The sequence below is a fragment of the Rutidosis leptorrhynchoides genome, chromosome 1 (genome assembly GCF_046630445.1).
Source record: "Rutidosis leptorrhynchoides isolate AG116_Rl617_1_P2 chromosome 1, CSIRO_AGI_Rlap_v1, whole genome shotgun sequence".
NCBI lineage: Eukaryota > Viridiplantae > Streptophyta > Magnoliopsida > Asterales > Asteraceae > Rutidosis > Rutidosis leptorrhynchoides.
Genome location: NC_092333.1, coordinates 390,974,539 through 390,993,351, shown reverse-complemented (window position 1 = coordinate 390,993,351; position 18,813 = coordinate 390,974,539). Strand labels below are relative to the sequence as shown.

Genomic DNA, 18,813 nt, shown 5'->3' with positions numbered 1-18,813 from the left:
GTTAAAATGTATATACATGTAGTGTATTTAGATGTATTAAAATACTTTTGGAAGACTTCAAGACATATATCAAAACACTCATACTTAACGAAAATGGTTAGAGTTACTTTCCCATTCTTTTCTTTCATCAAGAATTCTAGTCGTATTCTTACCCGCATTATACACAGCTTCAAAACGTACTTACTATGGGTATATACCAATAGGAACTAGCATGGGATTCCACTCTAGATTATGTCATGTATGACTAATCAATTTTAACTTCTACCATGAGCTAGTCAACTAACTAGAACTCCTTTTAACCCCACTCACCACTCACCAATTACCACTCATCATTCACTCCATAGACACGTATACAATGTTTCGACCTATCATGTCGACACATCTATATATATTTCGGAACAACCATAGACACTCTATATGTGAATGTTGGAGTTAGCTATACAGGGTTGAGGTTGATTCCAAAATATATATAGTTTGAGTTGTGATCAATACTGAGATACGTATACACTGGGTCGTGGATTGATTCAAGATAATATTTATCGATTTATTTCTGTACATCTAACTGTGGACAACTAGTTGTAGGTTACTAACGAGGACAGCTGACTTAATAAACTTAAAACATCAAAATATATTAAAAGTGTTGTAAATATATTTTGAACATACTTTAATATATATGTATATATTGTTATAGGTTCGTGAATCAACAGTGGCCAAGTCTTACTTCTCGACGAAATAAAAATCTGTGAAAGTGAGTTATAGTCCCACTTTTAAAATCTAATATTTTTGGGATGAGAATACATGCAGGTTTTATAAATGATTTACAAAATAGACACAAGTAAGTGAAACTACATTCTATGGTTGAATTATCGAAATCGAATATGCCCCTTTTTATTAAGTCTGGTAATCTAAGAATTAGGGAACAGACACCCTAATTGACGCGAATCCTAAAGATAGATCTATCGGGCCCAACAAGCCCCATCCAAAGTACCGGATGCTTTAGTACTTCGAAATTTATATCATGTCCAATGGAGGATCCCGGAATGATGGGGATATTCTTATATATGCATCTTGTTAATGTCGGTTACCAGGTGTTCACCATATGAATGATTTTTATCTCTATGTATGGGATGTGTATTGAAATATGAAATCTTGTGGTCTATTATTATGATTTGAGATATATAGGTTAAACCTATAACTCACCAACATTTTTGTTGACGTTTTAAGCATGTTTATTCTCAGGTGATTATTAAGAGCTTCTGCTGTCACATACTTAAATAAGGACGAGATTTGGAGTCCATGCTTGTATGATATTGTGTAAAAACTGCATTCAAGAAACTTATTTTGTTGTAACATATTTGTATTGTAAACCATTATGTAATGGTCGTGTGTAAACAGGATATTTTAGATTATCATTATTTGATAATCTACGTAAAGCTCTTTAAACCTTTATTGATGAAATAAAGGTTATGGTTTGTTTTAAAATGAATGCAGTCTTTGAAAAATATCTCATATAGAGGTCAAAACCTCGCAACGAAATCAATTAATATGGAACGTTTTTAATCAATAAGAACGGGACATTTCAGATGACACATGCCCATCTTCATCAGGGGCTCGAAAAGTACCAGTTCCAGGGACAGTAGGGTCAGTAGCATTTTCTTCATTATTTGTCATTACTGCACTACCACAACACTCACACCAAGGTTTAGTATAAACTCTGTTAGTACTAACAACTAACACAAAACCTGTCCTAATACTCACTTAACCCATCCCCAGCATGTTATGTTTGACATGACTCTACTAAGTTTGGGAACATGACATTTAGATCACAATGTGCATGCTTCCAAACCTGGCTCTGATACCAACTTGTGACACAGCTAATTTTTTTTATACGTGGCGGAAGCATCTATTAATTAATTACAGAATACACTTTAAATATTGATCAATCAGTACAACCAGTGTCACGTGTCATTTCAACAAAATACATGTTTAACTGGAAAATACGTAATTACATTCTGTTTTCAAAAGAGCACAGATTAAACTATAAAAGACCACATCAGAGTTAATCCTGTCAAACATAACATCAACATGCCCGTCTTCTTCCAAAAAACATTACCTACAAAAGCTATCAACCTGCAGGGAGGAGATGGAGGGGAATTAGCACGAAGCTAAGTGAGTATGACTAACTACAGGCAATAGTATACAGGAACCGTCATAGTAATCATGTCACAAAGTTTAACACACAAACATCACCCAAGTGCCATCTACAGAGACTCTGCTGGCTCGGCCAAACCATTAACCACCAGTTGATCGGACTGGGGCTTGCCAGAAGTTCCTCCACCACCGTATGTATATATATAATCCACACGAGATGGACGCGTCATTCACATATATATACACCACGATTGACTAGGCTACCACATGAGGAACCCAACCCGCAGGTTGATCTCTCGTACTGAGGCTACCACACAATAGGGACGCACTGGGCTCCAGCAGACAAGATCAACTAACATGCAGTTAACAAAACATACTAACTAACAGTAGTAGCAAGTATATCTAACAAGTATGGCAATCACAATATAACATGCTACTCTATACTATATACTCTGGTTAGTCCCACTCACCAAATACCAGCAACCAGCTCAGATAATCTACTACTGAGCGGCTTCCTTATCCTTATCACCTGAACAAAGGCAAATCAAGTTAGTTGCTGTCTGTTAACACCAAACAGCACAATATAGAATTTTTTTTATTAAAAATTGTCCGCTAAAAATTTCTTCTTAACACTTATGCATTTTCAAAATTTACATCATGATCGTCAATATACAAACGGGCAGCATAACGGCTAAAAACCAACACTTAGTAAAATATTTCACTGCCAAAGACACTCGGTCGACTGTCAGAGACAGTCGGCCGACTGTCTTCACTCACTCGGCCGAGTGTCTAGTCACTCGGTTGATGGTCTCTCACAGACACACTCGGTCGTTGGTCATACATACTCGACCGACTGTGTTTATCTGCAGAAGCTGATGAACAAGGCTACGGGTTTCACCCAAAATCAACCAATTCTTGCTCTAGAGCTTGATTACAACCTCAAAACTGACCAAATCGAAGACACTAAACATGTAGAAAAATAAAACCACAAGATTTGGACACAAACAACATCAAATCAACCAATTTTGACTCAATTTATACACTTTGTAAAAACAAACACAAAAAACCAATTTTCACGAAGATTAGAATATGAAAACTTGTGATTCCTACCTTAATAGATTCAGTAAATCACAAGGAACAAGAAGATATAGATGATTTGAGCTCAAGAACAAGGATTCAAGATTAGGGTTTAATGAGTGTGAAAGTGTAGGTACGGTGTATTTGAGAAGAAAGGTCTAGAAATGGGAGGAAGAACACAGACTAGTCACTTAATTGTGGTTAGTTTCCACACTGTGCAACACACGGGTATTTATCAGTTATCCGATATCTTTCGTACATCATTTGGCAACCCAAACCAAATCCAAACTAAATAAACAAACCTGTTCAGTGACCCTTCCTAACCACAACATTAAATAATAATAAATATTAAATAAAAAATAAAAGCATATATAAACTCAACACAACTTAAGGGAAATTTAGTAATCTTACACCTAGGCCCGATTGAGGATGTTACAAATGGCCATCAGTTCTTCAACATACTCTACTTTATTATTTAGAGCAATCTCATCTAATGGCACCCAAGTCGAGTCATCCGCAAGACACTTACGGAGATGGAAAACATGAAATGTGTTATAAATTCCCGCAAGCTCTTCGGGTAACCCTAGTCTATAAGCAACTTCACCAACACGCGCCAAAATTTTGAAAGACCCAATAAACCTAGGAGCTAACTTTCCTCGTTTTCAAAACTGAATAATACCTTTCCATGGCGAAATCTTAAGCATCACCATGTCACCTTCTTGGAACTCAATCAGCCGCCTTCGTTTATCGGCATAAGATTTTTGTCTATCTTGCGCCGCCTTAAGTCGAGCCCGAATCATCTCAATCTTACTATTCGTCTCTAAAACCAAATCGGTACTCCTGATTTCTCTTTATCCCACTTTCCCCCAATAAATAGGAGTTCGAAACCTTTGCCCATAAAGCATCTCATACGGTGGCATTCCGATACTAGCATGATAGCTATTTTTGTACGAGAATTCCACCAAAGGCAAGTGTTCATCCTAACTTTCACCGAAATCAATAAAACACACCCGTAGCATATCCTCCAATGTTTGATTCGTACGTTCGGTTTGACCGTCCATTTGGGGATGATACGCCGTGCTCATCTTCAATTGCGTACCCATATCTTCATGAAACTTATTCCAAAATCGAGACATGAAACGAGTATCTCGATCCGAAACAATAGATATAGGAACCCCATGCCTTGATATCACTTCCTTGATAAATAACTTAGACAAAGTCTTCGACGATATCGTCTCCCAGATAGGAAGAAACAATGCACTTTTCGTCAACCGATCAACTATCACCCAAATCGTAACAAATTGGGTTCGCACCGTCTTTGGTAACTTTGTAATGAAATCCATGGTAATGTGTTCCCATTTCCATTTCGGGATTTCTAACGGTTGCAACATACCATACGGCTTTTGGTGTCCAGCCTTAACTTGCAAACACGCGACGCATTGCTCAACATACTTAACAACATCACGTTTCATGCCCGGCCACCAATACTCTTTCTTCAAATCAAGGTACATCATCGTCACACCCGGATGAATGGAATACTTTGACTTATGTGCTTCATGAAGTAGCACTTGTCGGTAATCACCCATCTTAGGTACCCACACTCGTCCTTGAAAGGACAACAAACCATACGGGCCTAAAGTAATAGACTTCGTTTGCCCCATGATTCGTTCTTCATGTTTGTTGTTAACCAAAGCTTCAATTTGAATCTCACCAAGCTTTACAAGAAAATAATTAGTAATAATCATGCATAACAATCCTACTCGTATCGCCGGATGTTGACTCTTTCGACCCAACGCATCCACAACCACATTCGCCTTACCCGGATGGTAAAGTATCTCACACTCATAATCCTTTACCACATCCATCCACCTACGTTGACGATAATTCAAATCTCGTTGGTCAAAGAGATGTTTTAAACTCTTGTGATCCGAATAAATCGAACACTTGACACCATACAAGTAGTGGCACCAAATTTTCAATGCATGAACCACCGCCGCCAATTCAAGATCATGAGTCGGGTATCTCTTTTCGTGTTCTTTCAATTGTCGAGAGGCATAAGTGATTACTTTACCCCGTTTCATTAGAACACACCCGAACCCATTTAACGAAGCATCACAATAAACCGTCATATCTTCTACACCTTCCGGTAACACCAAAACCGAAGCTTGACACAACTTCTCTTTCAACAATTGGAAAGCAATTTCTTGCTCATTTTCCCAATTAAATCTCGCGTTCTTCCTTGTCAACTTTGTTAACGGAGAAGCGATCTTAGAAAAGTCTTGGATAACCCGACGATAATAACTGGCCAATCCGAGAAAACTTCGAATTTCCGTAGGCGTATTCAGTTGTACCCAACTCTTCACCGTTTCTATCTTCCCCGGATCTACTTGAATACCTTCTTTGTTCACAATATGGCCAAGGAATTGCACTTCCCTTAGCCAAAATTCACACTTGGAGAGTTTAGCATACAACTTCTCCTTCCGCAACATCTTCAATACTTCGCGCAAATGGTGTTCATGTTCCTTCATACTCTTAGAATAGAAAGTATGTCGTCAATGAACACAATTACCGACTTGTACAACATAGGTTGGCTCACTCGGTTCATAAGATCCATGAATGCCGCCGGTGCATTCGTAAGACCAAAAGGCATCACTACGAATTCAAAATTCCCGTAACGAGTTCGAAAAGCCATTTTCTCAATATCTTCCTCACGGACCCGCATTTGGTGATAGCCGGACCGTAAGTCAATCTTAGAAAAATAAGTCGCGCCTTGGAGTTGGTTAAACAAATCGTCAATCTGAGGCAATGGATAACGATTTTTGATCGTCACTTTGTTCAACTCCCGATAATCAATGTACATCCGCATACTACCGTCTTTCTTATTCACGAATAAAACCGGAGCGCCCCATGGCGAAGCACTCGGTCAGATAAAACCCTTTTCAAGCAACTCTTGGGTTTGATTCAACAACTCTTGCATTTTCGTCGGCGCTAAACGATAAGGAGTTTTAGCAGTGGGGGTAGCCCCCAGAACCAACTCAATGCGAAATTCAACTTGTCTTTCTGCCGAAACACCTGGTAACTCATCCGAAAAAACGTCTTCAAATTCATTAACCACCGGAATTTCATGAATGGATGGTGGCTATTCACGAGTATCAACTACATGGGCAAGAAAAACCATGCCACCACTATTAAGGAAACGTCTCGCCCGTGTATAAGTGCATAATGGTACGAGTCTCCTTCGCTTATCGCCATGAATAATTAACTCTACCCACTTGGGGCCTTTACACGAATAAAATTTTCGTGGCATGCAATATCGGCTCTATAACGATCTAGCCAATCCATACCCACAACAATATCAAACTCACCCAAAGTCATCGGGATAAGATCGATTTTAAAGGTTTTGGTACCAAACACAACATTACAATCTTTACAAACATCGACCCCTAGTACCGTCTTACCATCCGCTATTTCAAATTCTATCGGATGACTTAACTTAGCTAGCGGTTTATTAAGTTTAGGCACAAATCTCGGAGACATAAACGACAAATTAGCACCACTATCAAAAAGTATCCTTGCCGGATTAGAGTTAACCATGAAAGTACCTGAGACAACTTCGTTGGATTATTTGACTTCATCATTGGTCATCAAGTAGTTGCGACCCCTAGTCGTACCCGCCACTTTCTCTAAATTCTTCACTTGATCACCATACAAATTGGGACACTCCGTCCTTCGATGCCCCTCCTTTTGACAATTGTAACAAGTAAGTTTGTTCGGTGCCTTGGTACAATCACGAGCCATGTGCCCCCTTTTGACCACAATTAAAACACGTGGGTCCATAACTCGAAGTACCAGCTTTCTTCATGCTATTAACACTTTCGGAACCCTTCTTGTTCTTTTTGTTCGAAAAGTTCGAATGACTTGAACCTTTAAATTTTCTCTTAGAGAAAGAGAAATCACTTCTTTTAGGGATCTCCAGTTCGAAACCCCGAGCCAACTCAAATAACTCTTCGAAAGACTTAGCCATTCCCCAACTAATCTTACGTTTCAACTCATCGCTTAAGGTACGATAGAAATCTAGCATCAACATTCGGTCATCACCAACATACTCCGGATAAAAACGAGTCTTTGACAAGAAGGTAGACTTGAGAGTAACCAAGTCCATCAAACCTTGTCGCAAATCACGCAACTCGTCCCGGATTTTATTAAGGTCGGCTTGGGTTTGATATTCATCAAAGAACTCCTTTTTAAACTCTTCCTATGACAAGCTCATACATTGCTCTTCACCATACAGTTGAATCTTGTCATCCCACCACATCTTAGCCTCTTCACGTAACATACTAGAACCATATCTCGTTTTCTTCTCGGGAGGACATTCACTAGTACGGAAAGCCCCCTCGATGTCAGAAATCCAACATGTACTTTTCAACGTATCTCTCACCCCATTAAACATAGGAGGTTGGGCATCCTTGAAATTTTTGTAATGGACGTCTCGCCTTCCATGTCCCCCATTACTATCACCCCCTTCACTACGAGGACAAATGTTTGTAGCTTTGAATGCCTCTTCGATCGCGGCATTCATTCGTTCGTTGATTAACTCGGTTATTTGCTCATCAACCGAGTCTTGGAAGACCTTTCTAACATCCGCGAGAAATTCCGCTTTTTGACTTTTAAAGATGGCCTCTACCTTGGCCGTGAACTCGGAGTCCTCGCTCGTACCTCCATTATCGGTGTCATGCCCGTTTCTCATCCTCATTCTATAAAACGAAATAGGTTAAACAATGGAACAAACGATAACGACATACGTACACCACACCGCCCCATCTCGCTCAATACTCGTCGTACATTGCTTGTTTAACACGATTTGCACCCGTAACAATGGTAGCTAGTCATTGTTACGCGAGCACGTCGCATTAACTCGCTAGTACAATGTCTATCTCGCTCGATGATTGCAAACACAATAAAAATAATTAACATAAAGTTAGTTAACCTAAGCCTAGGCACTAACCAAATCCGGTCCGACCCGTCTCCTACAATTCCTGTATAAAATACATACACAATAAAGTCTAAGTCTAAGCATCTATCTCAAGTCGCCTAAATCACTTAGACCATGCTCTGATACCACTTGAAACGACCCAACCCGTCTTTACACCCGAATTTTTTTTAATAATAAACCAATAACACGCCACTTTAATTGGTTGCATGATGACGACCGTTTCATTCAAAACATTAAACATTCAACAAGTTTAGAGATTACATATTAGGCTCGGAGGCCCTTAATCAAATGTGTTACAAGTTCAACCCTTAAATGATAGTTTTAAACCAAACGACACATGAGCATGGTTTGGGGCTAAACTACCCAAAACAATAGGCCGTCATCTAAAATCTTCGCCTAAACAATCAACATGGGAATAACTAATTTCCGGCAACCCCTTTCCCTTTCTCCATACTTGTACCTAAAAAGTAAACAACGAGAGGGGTAAGCAAAGCTTAGTGAGTGTAACAATTATACATACACATATATAACCCATCTATTTGCAATCACGCCCACCAAATACCTCATACGAACTTGTAACTCAAATAACATGTCATCATATTCATAATGCTAACAATTCGTACACTATCAACAACTCCACATTAGCATATACTCAACACGATATATATAGTATGCTATACAATAATCAACAACAACACAATATGGTTAACCATAAATGCTATGGTGCTACCGACTCATGCTTCACACCATACGAAATGCTTTGACGCTACCGGATCCTTGGTTCACACCACTACGCATTTGAGTCATCCTCTTTTATAGTGCTACCGGCTCTTTGGTTCACACTCTAGTGTTACTGGCTCGTGGTTCACACTTCATTTTATAGTGCTACCGGCTCGTGGTTCACACTTTAGCGTTACCGGCTCGTGGTTCACGCTTTGATGCTACCGGCTCATGGTGCTCACATCAACCCAAATACCAAGATGTTACCGGCTCATGGTTCACATCATGACACTCGCCACATACATGTTATGGTACTACTGGCTCATTGGTTCATACCATAACATTCACAAATAAATACGCCATATACATATACGCATAATCATTCCACTCACCTTATCGACTAGGTGATGATTAAACAACTCCGCAAGCTTCAAAGCAAAGTACCTAATACATTAAGTACACAATCGACATGCAAGCTAGTTGGACTAAACACCAACAATTAACTCTTGTGCATTAAATGACCAATTGCATTTAATGACCCATTTGTACAAAGACCGCCCATCCAAAGTCAAGACTATCATTGATCACTAAAAGCTAGTGATTATAGTCCAATATCACCAACAAACACAAAATATGGGTATTTCATACCCATCTTGCCCAACTAGGTCAACCATTACCCATTTGACCCATTTTAAAGTCAAGACCCGCCATTTGGTCAAACTTGAATCCATTAACAAAACTTTCACTAACACATAAGTGTGTTAGTGATTCAACAACATCATTAACTCTGTAAACACCAAATCACAAGACTAAACCCTAGATCACCACCCTTAGGGTTTCCATACATCAAGTTTACCCAAATTTACCCATTTAACCCCCAAATGGGTCTTACAAGTCACACATGAACAAACCCTAGCAACAAATTAAATTGAACTCAAAACTCGGAGCAAAACTTACCACTACCACCAAAACGTAGCTAGAGATGTAGGGAACAACTTTAAAACTTGGACTCGGGCAAGATTTGGTCACCTTCTTCCCCAAAATAAGCTCTCTCACTCTAAAACTCCAATTCTCTCTCTAGACTTTAAATGTGTAGGTGAAAGAGTGTTAAATGAGTTGAGGATAAGCTTGGATCAGTTTTTATGTTCCCCAAACCGTCCACAAAGTGAAAAGACCAAAACACCCCAAAAGATACCCTTAAAAACGGGTCATTTTAGTCAGTTCAGTGACTACGTCGCGTTTCACCACGACCAGGATGCGACAAACTCACACAGAACGCGATAAATCGAACAGGTCAGGCTTCTTTAGTGTGTCGCGTTTCAACCATATGTGTCGCGTATCGTGACTGTCTGGGACACGATAAACCTTCCCGAAACGCGATGTTTCACCAATAACCACCCCAAACCCAATTCTTAAATCATTTAACCACACACGCAACCAAGTATATACATTCAAAAGATCAAATACGTACCATGGACATCGTAAGGCGTTCCATGCGATGTAACTAGAAAAACGGAAAACGGGTGTTATAGTTATGTAAAGCACGCAATTAGTTTGCATCATTGGTCCGTTATGTAAACATATTTATTTGTATATATATTATATATATATATATATATATATATATATATATATATATGTATATATATATATATATATATATGTATATATATATATATATATATATATGTATATATATATATATATATATATATATATATATATATATATATATATTCATTTAGAAAATGAATGAACAGTAAAATCAATTTGAATCTTGTGACGACCTGGAAATTTCAGACCAAAAAAAAAAATTAATCTTTGTATAAATAACGTTTTCGACACGATAAGCAAAGTCTATAAAGTTGAATCTCAAAATTTTTGAATTACTTTTATATATTCAATTACCCTTCGACTACTCTCGACGATTATATATATATATATATATATATATATATATATATATATATATATATATATATATATATATATATATATAAATGTGTGTGTATAATAAATTAAGAAATGTTAATAAAACATTAAACGATTTGATTGATATAAAAATAATGAAATACATTATGATTTAGAAACATTAACGAAATGTTAAACGTTTAACGTTATACTTGTTTGTTTCAGATAAATATCTAAGAAATAAAATGTGTTATGCAAAACATGTTTTAAAACTTTAAGATTAATAAAAATATTATTAACTTTTAATATAAGGATATATATGAGGTTTCAAATTTATTTAGTAAACAACGAGAACACATTCGTTTGACATTAGACAATGATTAGACAAAGTTAAATACGAAGATTCGAAGACGTAAATAACCAACACGTTCAAACGTACAGATTACACACTCCTGAATGATAATATATATATTTTATAACATGATAAAATATAATATAAACTTAGATTTAAAATGATTTGTTATAAAGACTTAATATATTATTAAATGTATTTTAATAAATAACGAGAAGGTAATTTAAAGAAGCAAATGACCAAAACACTCGAACGTACAAGATATATTTCGGGTAATATGGTTATTGGTAATATAAGTCTATATTTTGACAAAGGTACGAGTCACGAAACGTAAAATGCAAGTTATTAAAGTGTACGAAGAAACGTTCGAAAAACCAGAACCGGGACATAAGTCGAGTGACAACGTACGAGTCATCGGAACAAAAATTACAAATCAACTATGCGCGAGAATATAATATAATATATAATTAATTAATATAAAGTATATATATTATATATATATATATTTAAATATTATGTCGACAAACTAAATAACAAAATAATGTGAGCTGGCCAGGAGGGCCATGCGATCGCATGGATTTTACACTATAATCCCATGCGATCGCATGGGGTCAGATTTCAGGACTGATCTATAAATTGAATTCGTTTTTGCTCGAATACACACACACACACACATATCCTCACATCTCTCTGCTCTCTTTATATATATTTATATTATTATTATTATTATTATTATTATTATTATTATTATTATTATTATTATTATTATTATTATTATTATTATTATTATTATTATTATTATTATTATTATTATTAATCTTATAGTTAGGAGTATTATTATTAGTAGTATTATACATAAAATACTACGACGAGGTCATGAGCAAGTTATTTTCAAAATAAGCTTTTCGAGCGGGATAGAGCTAAGAAAATTATGAGTTATAGCTAAGGAGGTGATGGGTATTATTCGGGGGTATTGCTCGTGAGGTCAAACTAGTGTTTATCATTTCCGTTGCGTCTACGTACTTTCCTACAATATTGAATCACAATATTGATACGTGAGCATTCATATCTTATCTTTTATATATTAATAGTGTATCGATATCTAGTGCTCGAGTATATATGTTTATACATGCTTGTATGCTAAATTTCATCGTTAGATAGTTTTACGATGAATCACGAATTTAATACATATACTACTGATATAAGGTATATGATATGCATGTTATTGGAAAGCTGGCGAAAAATTAATAACTTTTCATTTAGAGATAGCGTGATTTCGATGAACGGATTAAAAGATATGGTCAACTGAATTATGGTTAACGTTAATTGAAATTGTGTTTGAAACTGTAAATTAATATTTAAACAACTTGTCTATGAGATTGATAAATTGGATTTTTAGATATTACTAATCGAGTAAATGAATTCCTATATAAGGCACGTTTTGTTTTGTTGATCAATTGACAAAGTTAACTGTCTTATCATGTTTTAAAGCTTTATAAACACTATAATCTGATTTTACAAGTATTGGAAAACTATGTGAAATAATAAAATATTTTCGATTGCCAAGATAATTCAAATATAATATAGCTCCTGAAATAAATAATATTATTGAGTTTGATAAACTATAAACTCGTTCAATTATCAAGACTTATACTATGTTAATAAACTTGCATAGATTTAAAGATCATATTGGGTCAGATTGACTTTTGAGATGGCTTTTATTAACTTTTGCATGCCGGTCTCGAGCATTAGGATTGTGATACACTATGACCCGACCTAGCTTGTTAGACATGTATTGATCAATATATGTTCTCTAGGTTGAGATCTACAGTTATTTTGCATTCCGAGTTTCGGTCACATTTCGGTGAATGACCTTATGTGCTGCTAATGTGAGTTTATAGATCTCTTTTTAATTGCTTTTGCAATCTATATTTTTGGGCTGAGAATACATGCACTTTACTTTAAACGCAATGGATACAAGTACATACTAAATTCTACACTGAGTTTGAACCGAAAATCCCTTAGCTTTGGTAATTAGTAACTGCCAGTTATAAGAACTGGTGGGCGCGAGTAGTTGTATATGGATCCATAGGGCTTGACGTCCCCGTCTGTTCCAGGTATAGAAACCCTAGCCTGAACTATAAAACAGACGTATGCTATTTGAGTTTAGTACATGTTAGATTGCGTGTATTGTACGTGTTGGTTGCATGTATGTTAAAACAGGGGTATTTATTATAACGTTAAAGCTTAGTTACCAGGGTGCTCTGTTATGTAGAATCTTTTGATAAACGTTTCGGATGAAACAACTGAAATCTTGTGATCCACCTTTATATACAGATTATGCACAACATTAAAACTATGAACTCACCAACCTTTGTGTTGACACTTTTAAGCATGTTTATTCTCAGGTTCCTAGAAGTCTTCCGCTATTTGCTTATACGTTATACAAGCTATGTGCATGGAGTCATACATGCTTTATTCGAGAAAACTTTGCATTCACAAAATCATCACCATGTATCTTATTTGACTGTATTGTCAACGGATGTATTGTTAGAAACTATTATATACGATGAATGTCTATACGTAGAAATCATCAGACGTCGAAAACCTTGGATTTATATATTCATTTATGGTGTACCTTTTCAAAAGAATGCAATGTTTACAAAACATATTATATAGAGGTCAAAACCTCACTATGAAATCAATGAATGATGTATTCGTCCAAATGGATTTGGACGGGTCATCACAAATCTCAATTTCCAAATCGATGCTTTTACAACTTAGATATTAAATATTGTAAATTAAAATCAAATCTAAAGTTTGATCAGTGGTAAAGTCAGTGTTCCCTTGATCTAAAGATCACGGGTTCGAGTCACGTGTAAACTCTATTCACTTTCGTCCTATTTTCTTTTTACTTCTTTAATCCCTACCATTCTTTATGATTATTAATACACCCCTTATTGTTTTATTTTTTAATTCAATCTCCCCACTCTCGTTCTTTTATTTTTAATTTTTTTTTAAACTAACATTTTTTAAGATATTTATATGACTCTATTTTCTTTTTACCTCTTTAATCCCTACCATACTTTATGTTTCATAATACACCTCTTATTGTTTTATTTTTTTAATTCAATTCCCCCACTTTCATTCTTTCATTTTTAAATTCTTTTTAATTTAACATTTCTTAAATATATTTATATGACTTCTTCTATTTTTTTTCTTGACCACTTGTTTTTATATATACTTTTTGTTAAATCTTATATTTTACTTTTTTTATTTGCAAATTTTTTCTTATTCCCACACTTTACTATTAAATAAGAAGAATATTTAAATTATGATGATTTTAATTATTAATTTAAAATATATTTTTACTTTGATTTAGTTAAGGTTATTAACGTTTAAGTATTAATTTAAAACATAAGGTGTTTACAAGAAAAAAACGAAAAACTAGCTAAATATGTTATATATAAAAACTAAGGGGTCCGCTGCAACGCGCTACCGACCACAAAACTTGTTGAGATGAATGAGAAGAGTTGGAAGGCATTTATATTTGTATATATAATGAGATGAATGAGAAGAGTTGGCATCATTGAAAATAATCAATTATTGAAAGTGTCACAGGACAATGACTTCCGTTAACAAAACTCTTAGTGACTCACCTTAAGAATACTCTTAATTTAAAGGGAATCAGGATTGTACTTAATTTAGAGAGAAAACCAGGGTTAAAGTAGATGAAGTAAAGCCATAACTAACATAATAACATTAACATAATATTATCAAAGTGAAACAGGAGTGTATTCAACCTTCACTTACAAGCCAAACAGGTTTAAAGTAGATGAAGTAAAAAAAAGTAGGTGAAGTAAAGCCACAACAAAATATTATCAATTGGTTTTAGCACCAACATAAAGTAAAAGTGTTCATGGAAACTGTGGTGCTCCAATTCTTTTCATTTCAGCCTCTTCTATGTCGATAGCAAAACCTTTGCCAGTATGCATCCAGTAATCTGCGACTCTTGCATTTCCTGGTTTCGATTCAGGAATATTAGCCCTTGTTTTCTTAAGTTCTTCGGATGATATCTTATACTTGTTATCCCTGAAGAGGACGAGCTCAGGCTTTATAACACCCATGTTTACTACTTGTGGGGACATCATTAGCGCAGGTGCACCAAGTGGTAGCCTATCACCTGCACAAAGTTCATTCAACATTGTTTGCTACAAAGTTTACAACCATATTACAACAAAACAATTTCTTTTACTTAATAAATTACGTTAGCTGAAAATAGCAGTAAGAGATAACTTATAAGATTGATCTTGCCTCTATCGACTTGCCAAGTGCACCAAAACTTTCCATAAGTACGTGCAATATTTTCAAGCTCGGTCCTTTGAATCCTCTCTAGAACACCTGGATTCACCCACAATCCTGATGTAACCTGATCCAATCAGATCATGACTAAACAAATTAGCAAACATGATAGTTAGAATATTAACTAATCAAAATCTTTGTTATAAATTTAGAGATAATATATGTACTAGTCCTGATAAATTGTTCAACAAGAAAAACAATGGAAAAGGACCTCATGATCATGAGAATGCCACAACTTCTGTTCATCATGTGGCAAAGTATCAAAGATCCTATCAGACACTATGTATTCAACACCTGCACAATTATTGTCATGCTCAAATTAATCATATTTCCTTAGTCGCAACAAATTTGTAAATGAAAACAACATATATCCTTTCTTAAATTTGTATAACGATTATAAAAAAAATAAAAAATAAAAATCAGATTGATGCATGGGCCGCTGATCATCTTGATCTTAATTAAATTGAGAAATTGAAAATAAGTATAAGATTCACTAGTTATTGTGTATTTGTTCACACAAATTAAGGATAAATCTTATAACTGAAAAATTAGATGAGGACAATTGACATTTTCTGGATGTATTCTAACCTTATGATGCCATTTTATTAGTTTTTCATTATTTATCTTTCTAACCTTAATTGATGCCATTTTGTGGATGTATTATAACCTTAATTGAACCATCATAACATAGCCATAGCCTAGTGGTTAAGGCACTGAATCAAGGTCTCAAATTTGAATACTGTCAAAGACGAATATTTTGTGGTGGCGAAAGAAGGGTTCGAAACAGGTACAGAGAAATCATGCTATGGGTTGCGTTCAGAATATGGGGCCGGATAACCATACCCTCCGGATAACCCGAACAGAGAAAACCTTCTACTTTTATTTATTTTTAAGATTTTGCTATCGACAACACTCTTAAAATACTTGTAAAATCAACTTTCCAAGGGTTGTAATTAGCACAATCTTTATTCTTGTCGTAAGAAATGTTTTAGCATCACTATGCTTATAACACAACAACAACAACAATACCCAATCCCACACTTGTAGGGTATGGGGGAGGTGAGACGTAGACAATCCTTCCTCTACCCTAGGACAATCCATCACTATGCTTATAAGATTCTGAAAATAAAGCATATTGATCTTACCAATAAGATGAGCGGAAGGTTCATCAGAGTCATAGACCGCACACTGAAGAAAATCTTGATTCATCCGAGTAATATAATGATGACACTCGATCTGGCGACTCATATCATGGCCATAAACGGAAAAAGTACAAGCATGTATGCTCATTTGTTTGATGGGTTTTAATGTTTGTAACATTTGAGCACTTTTGTCAATCACTTGATGTCCCACAGTCATCGGTTTTCCCGGTGGGACTGACCCGTCACCTACCGGCATCGAATCAGGAGCTTTGTCACTTGAAGCCATCGGATCAAGTAAGTAACAATGGTGTTTTGATGTGGTACGTAATCTTGAGTCGATTTTAGGTGGTTCTATTTGATGTAAGATGTGTTAAAAGAGATAACATGTGTCCGTTTGCTGACTTTATCAAACTATTTGTTGCTACGTGTAAGAAATATGAATTGTTCTTTCGGACCAAAAAAAAACAAAAATGTACAAAAATAGTCATTTTTGAAAGGCGATCAAGATGTCTAGATCTAATTGTTTTAAGAATACAAGTTTCAGTAAATTAAAAATTACATTCCCACACACAATCACATTAACTTGAAACATTAAATGTAACCAAATCATACAACTTCAAACCAGTACAAAAAATAAAATAAAATAAAATTGATCAAACTTAAGACTAGGAACACTAATTAATATTAAGAGATTGGACTTTGCATTCAAGTAGTCATTGTCTTCATTTGATGTACTTCAAATTCCTCCTCAGCATCAATACTTTGTGGCCTATACTTGTACCTCATTGCTACAAATACATAAACTGTGAAATTAATCCAACTCAATATAGCAAGCAGCCAGTAAAAATTCTCCAAATGATTTCGATTTATGTTATTTCCCGCCAACCATCCACCGCTTTTTGTATCCCTTTGTGTCGCACTGTTCACTATATTCACCATTATACTACTCAAGAAATACCCAAGCGCCATTGCGGTCCAAAGAAAGCAAGATGATATGGACTTGATTGGTTTCGGTGCTTGCGAGTAGAAAAACTCTAATAGTCCCACGTACGTAAACATATCCGCGACACCAAAAACAAAATATTGGATCGATAACCAGAACACACTAATGGGCAACGGTTGAAGCACTGGGATCGCGTCTAACATGTTATGGTCTCTAGCAACGTTTTTTCGCTTTACTTCCATTAAACCAGCAATCGCCATTGATAGTGCAGAGAGAACTAGCCCTACTCCCACTCTTTGTAAATAAGTTATGCCAGTTGGGATACCTGTAAATTTACGCGCCAAAGGGACAAATACTTTGTCGTAAATTGGTACGAGGATGAGGAGGAATGCTACTGGAATTATAGGGAGTGATGCGGGCGGCATATTGAAAGAGTTTGTGAGTTTAATATCCATTGTGACACCTTGTAGAACTGAAAATGTTTGGAGTTGGGCTAAACAAAGTGTCATAATTATGCTACACAAGAAAACTGGCACCATCGCTAGTAAGATTTTAGCATTTTCGACTTGTGTAACCGTACAAAGTTTCCATGAACTTGGAGATTGGTCATTTGTGATTCGAATCGCTGCTTTGTCTAGCCATCTACGTTACAGAAATCACCAACATTTAGTTGCAAATTTTAAAGAAGTAGTTTTGCTAACGTGTGCCCTTATGACACACGTTAAGCTGCATTTATTGAAGTCGAACTTTCTTAAAATAATAGGAGTAATTTTTTTATAAAAAAATTCATTAATTCGGTTTGTTTGATAGTTAACTTTAATACAAATGAATTAATTACATATTCTGATATATAAGAAAACTTCAAGTTCATTAAATGCAGCTTAACGTGTCTCATAGGACACACGTTAGCAAAACGATTTACAAAATAAAATTTAAGTATATATGAAGGGATAAAAATACGGCAATTAGATACAAAACTTAACCTGTAAACATCTCTATGAGGTAAGAAATCGTCATGAAGTGCAGCTTCTTTGTCCATGGGGATCTCATACAATTCAGACAAGTCTTCAGGAAGTTGAAGTTTTCTATTTCTAATGGCTGCCACGTAAACCTGAAATGTATAAATCAACTTAATTAGCATTTTTTGATTAATCGATTAGTT

At 35.5% G+C, this 18,813-nt stretch overlaps 2 protein-coding genes across 2 annotated transcripts in view; both read right to left on the bottom strand.

Annotated features, from left to right (window-relative positions):
• Window positions 1-15,057: 15,057 nt before the first annotated feature.
• LOC139871315 (oil body-associated protein 2A-like) lies at window positions 15,058-17,067 on the bottom strand. The gene is made up of 4 exons (XM_071859041.1): window positions 16,712-17,067; window positions 15,778-15,860; window positions 15,519-15,633; window positions 15,058-15,387 (listed from the first exon to the last, which is right to left on the bottom strand). Exons 1-4 carry the CDS (start codon window positions 16,992-16,994, stop codon window positions 15,122-15,124), a joined length of 747 nt encoding a protein of 248 aa, XP_071715142.1. The 5' UTR covers window positions 16,995-17,067; the 3' UTR covers window positions 15,058-15,121.
• Window positions 17,068-17,314: 247 nt separating this feature from the next.
• The window catches only part of LOC139901039 (protein NRT1/ PTR FAMILY 4.5-like), a 92,496-nt gene continuing 90,997 nt past the window's right edge, over window positions 17,315-18,813 (bottom strand). The window contains exons 6-7 of the mRNA XM_071883783.1: window positions 18,635-18,762; window positions 17,315-18,293 (exon numbers count right to left, since the gene is read on the bottom strand). Of these exons, the coding sequence (XP_071739884.1) occupies window positions 17,414-18,293; window positions 18,635-18,762 (1,008 nt within the window). The 3' untranslated portion in view covers window positions 17,315-17,413. The remainder of the gene's footprint in view (window positions 18,294-18,634; window positions 18,763-18,813) is intronic.

Bases quoted from the DNA above. Each gene is read 5' to 3' on its own strand.
- LOC139871315 (XM_071859041.1), bottom strand. From the start codon at position 16,994: ATGGCTTCAAGTGACAAAGCTCCTGATTCGATGCCGGTAGGTGACGGG. The intron at 15,634-15,777 runs GTCCTTTTCCAT...TGATTGGATCAG, and splicing joins GGCATTCTCATGATCATGAG to GTTACATCAGGATTGTGGGT. The intron at 15,388-15,518 runs GCAAGATCAATC...AACTTTGTGCAG, and splicing joins CACTTGGCAAGTCGATAGAG to GTGATAGGCTACCACTTGGT.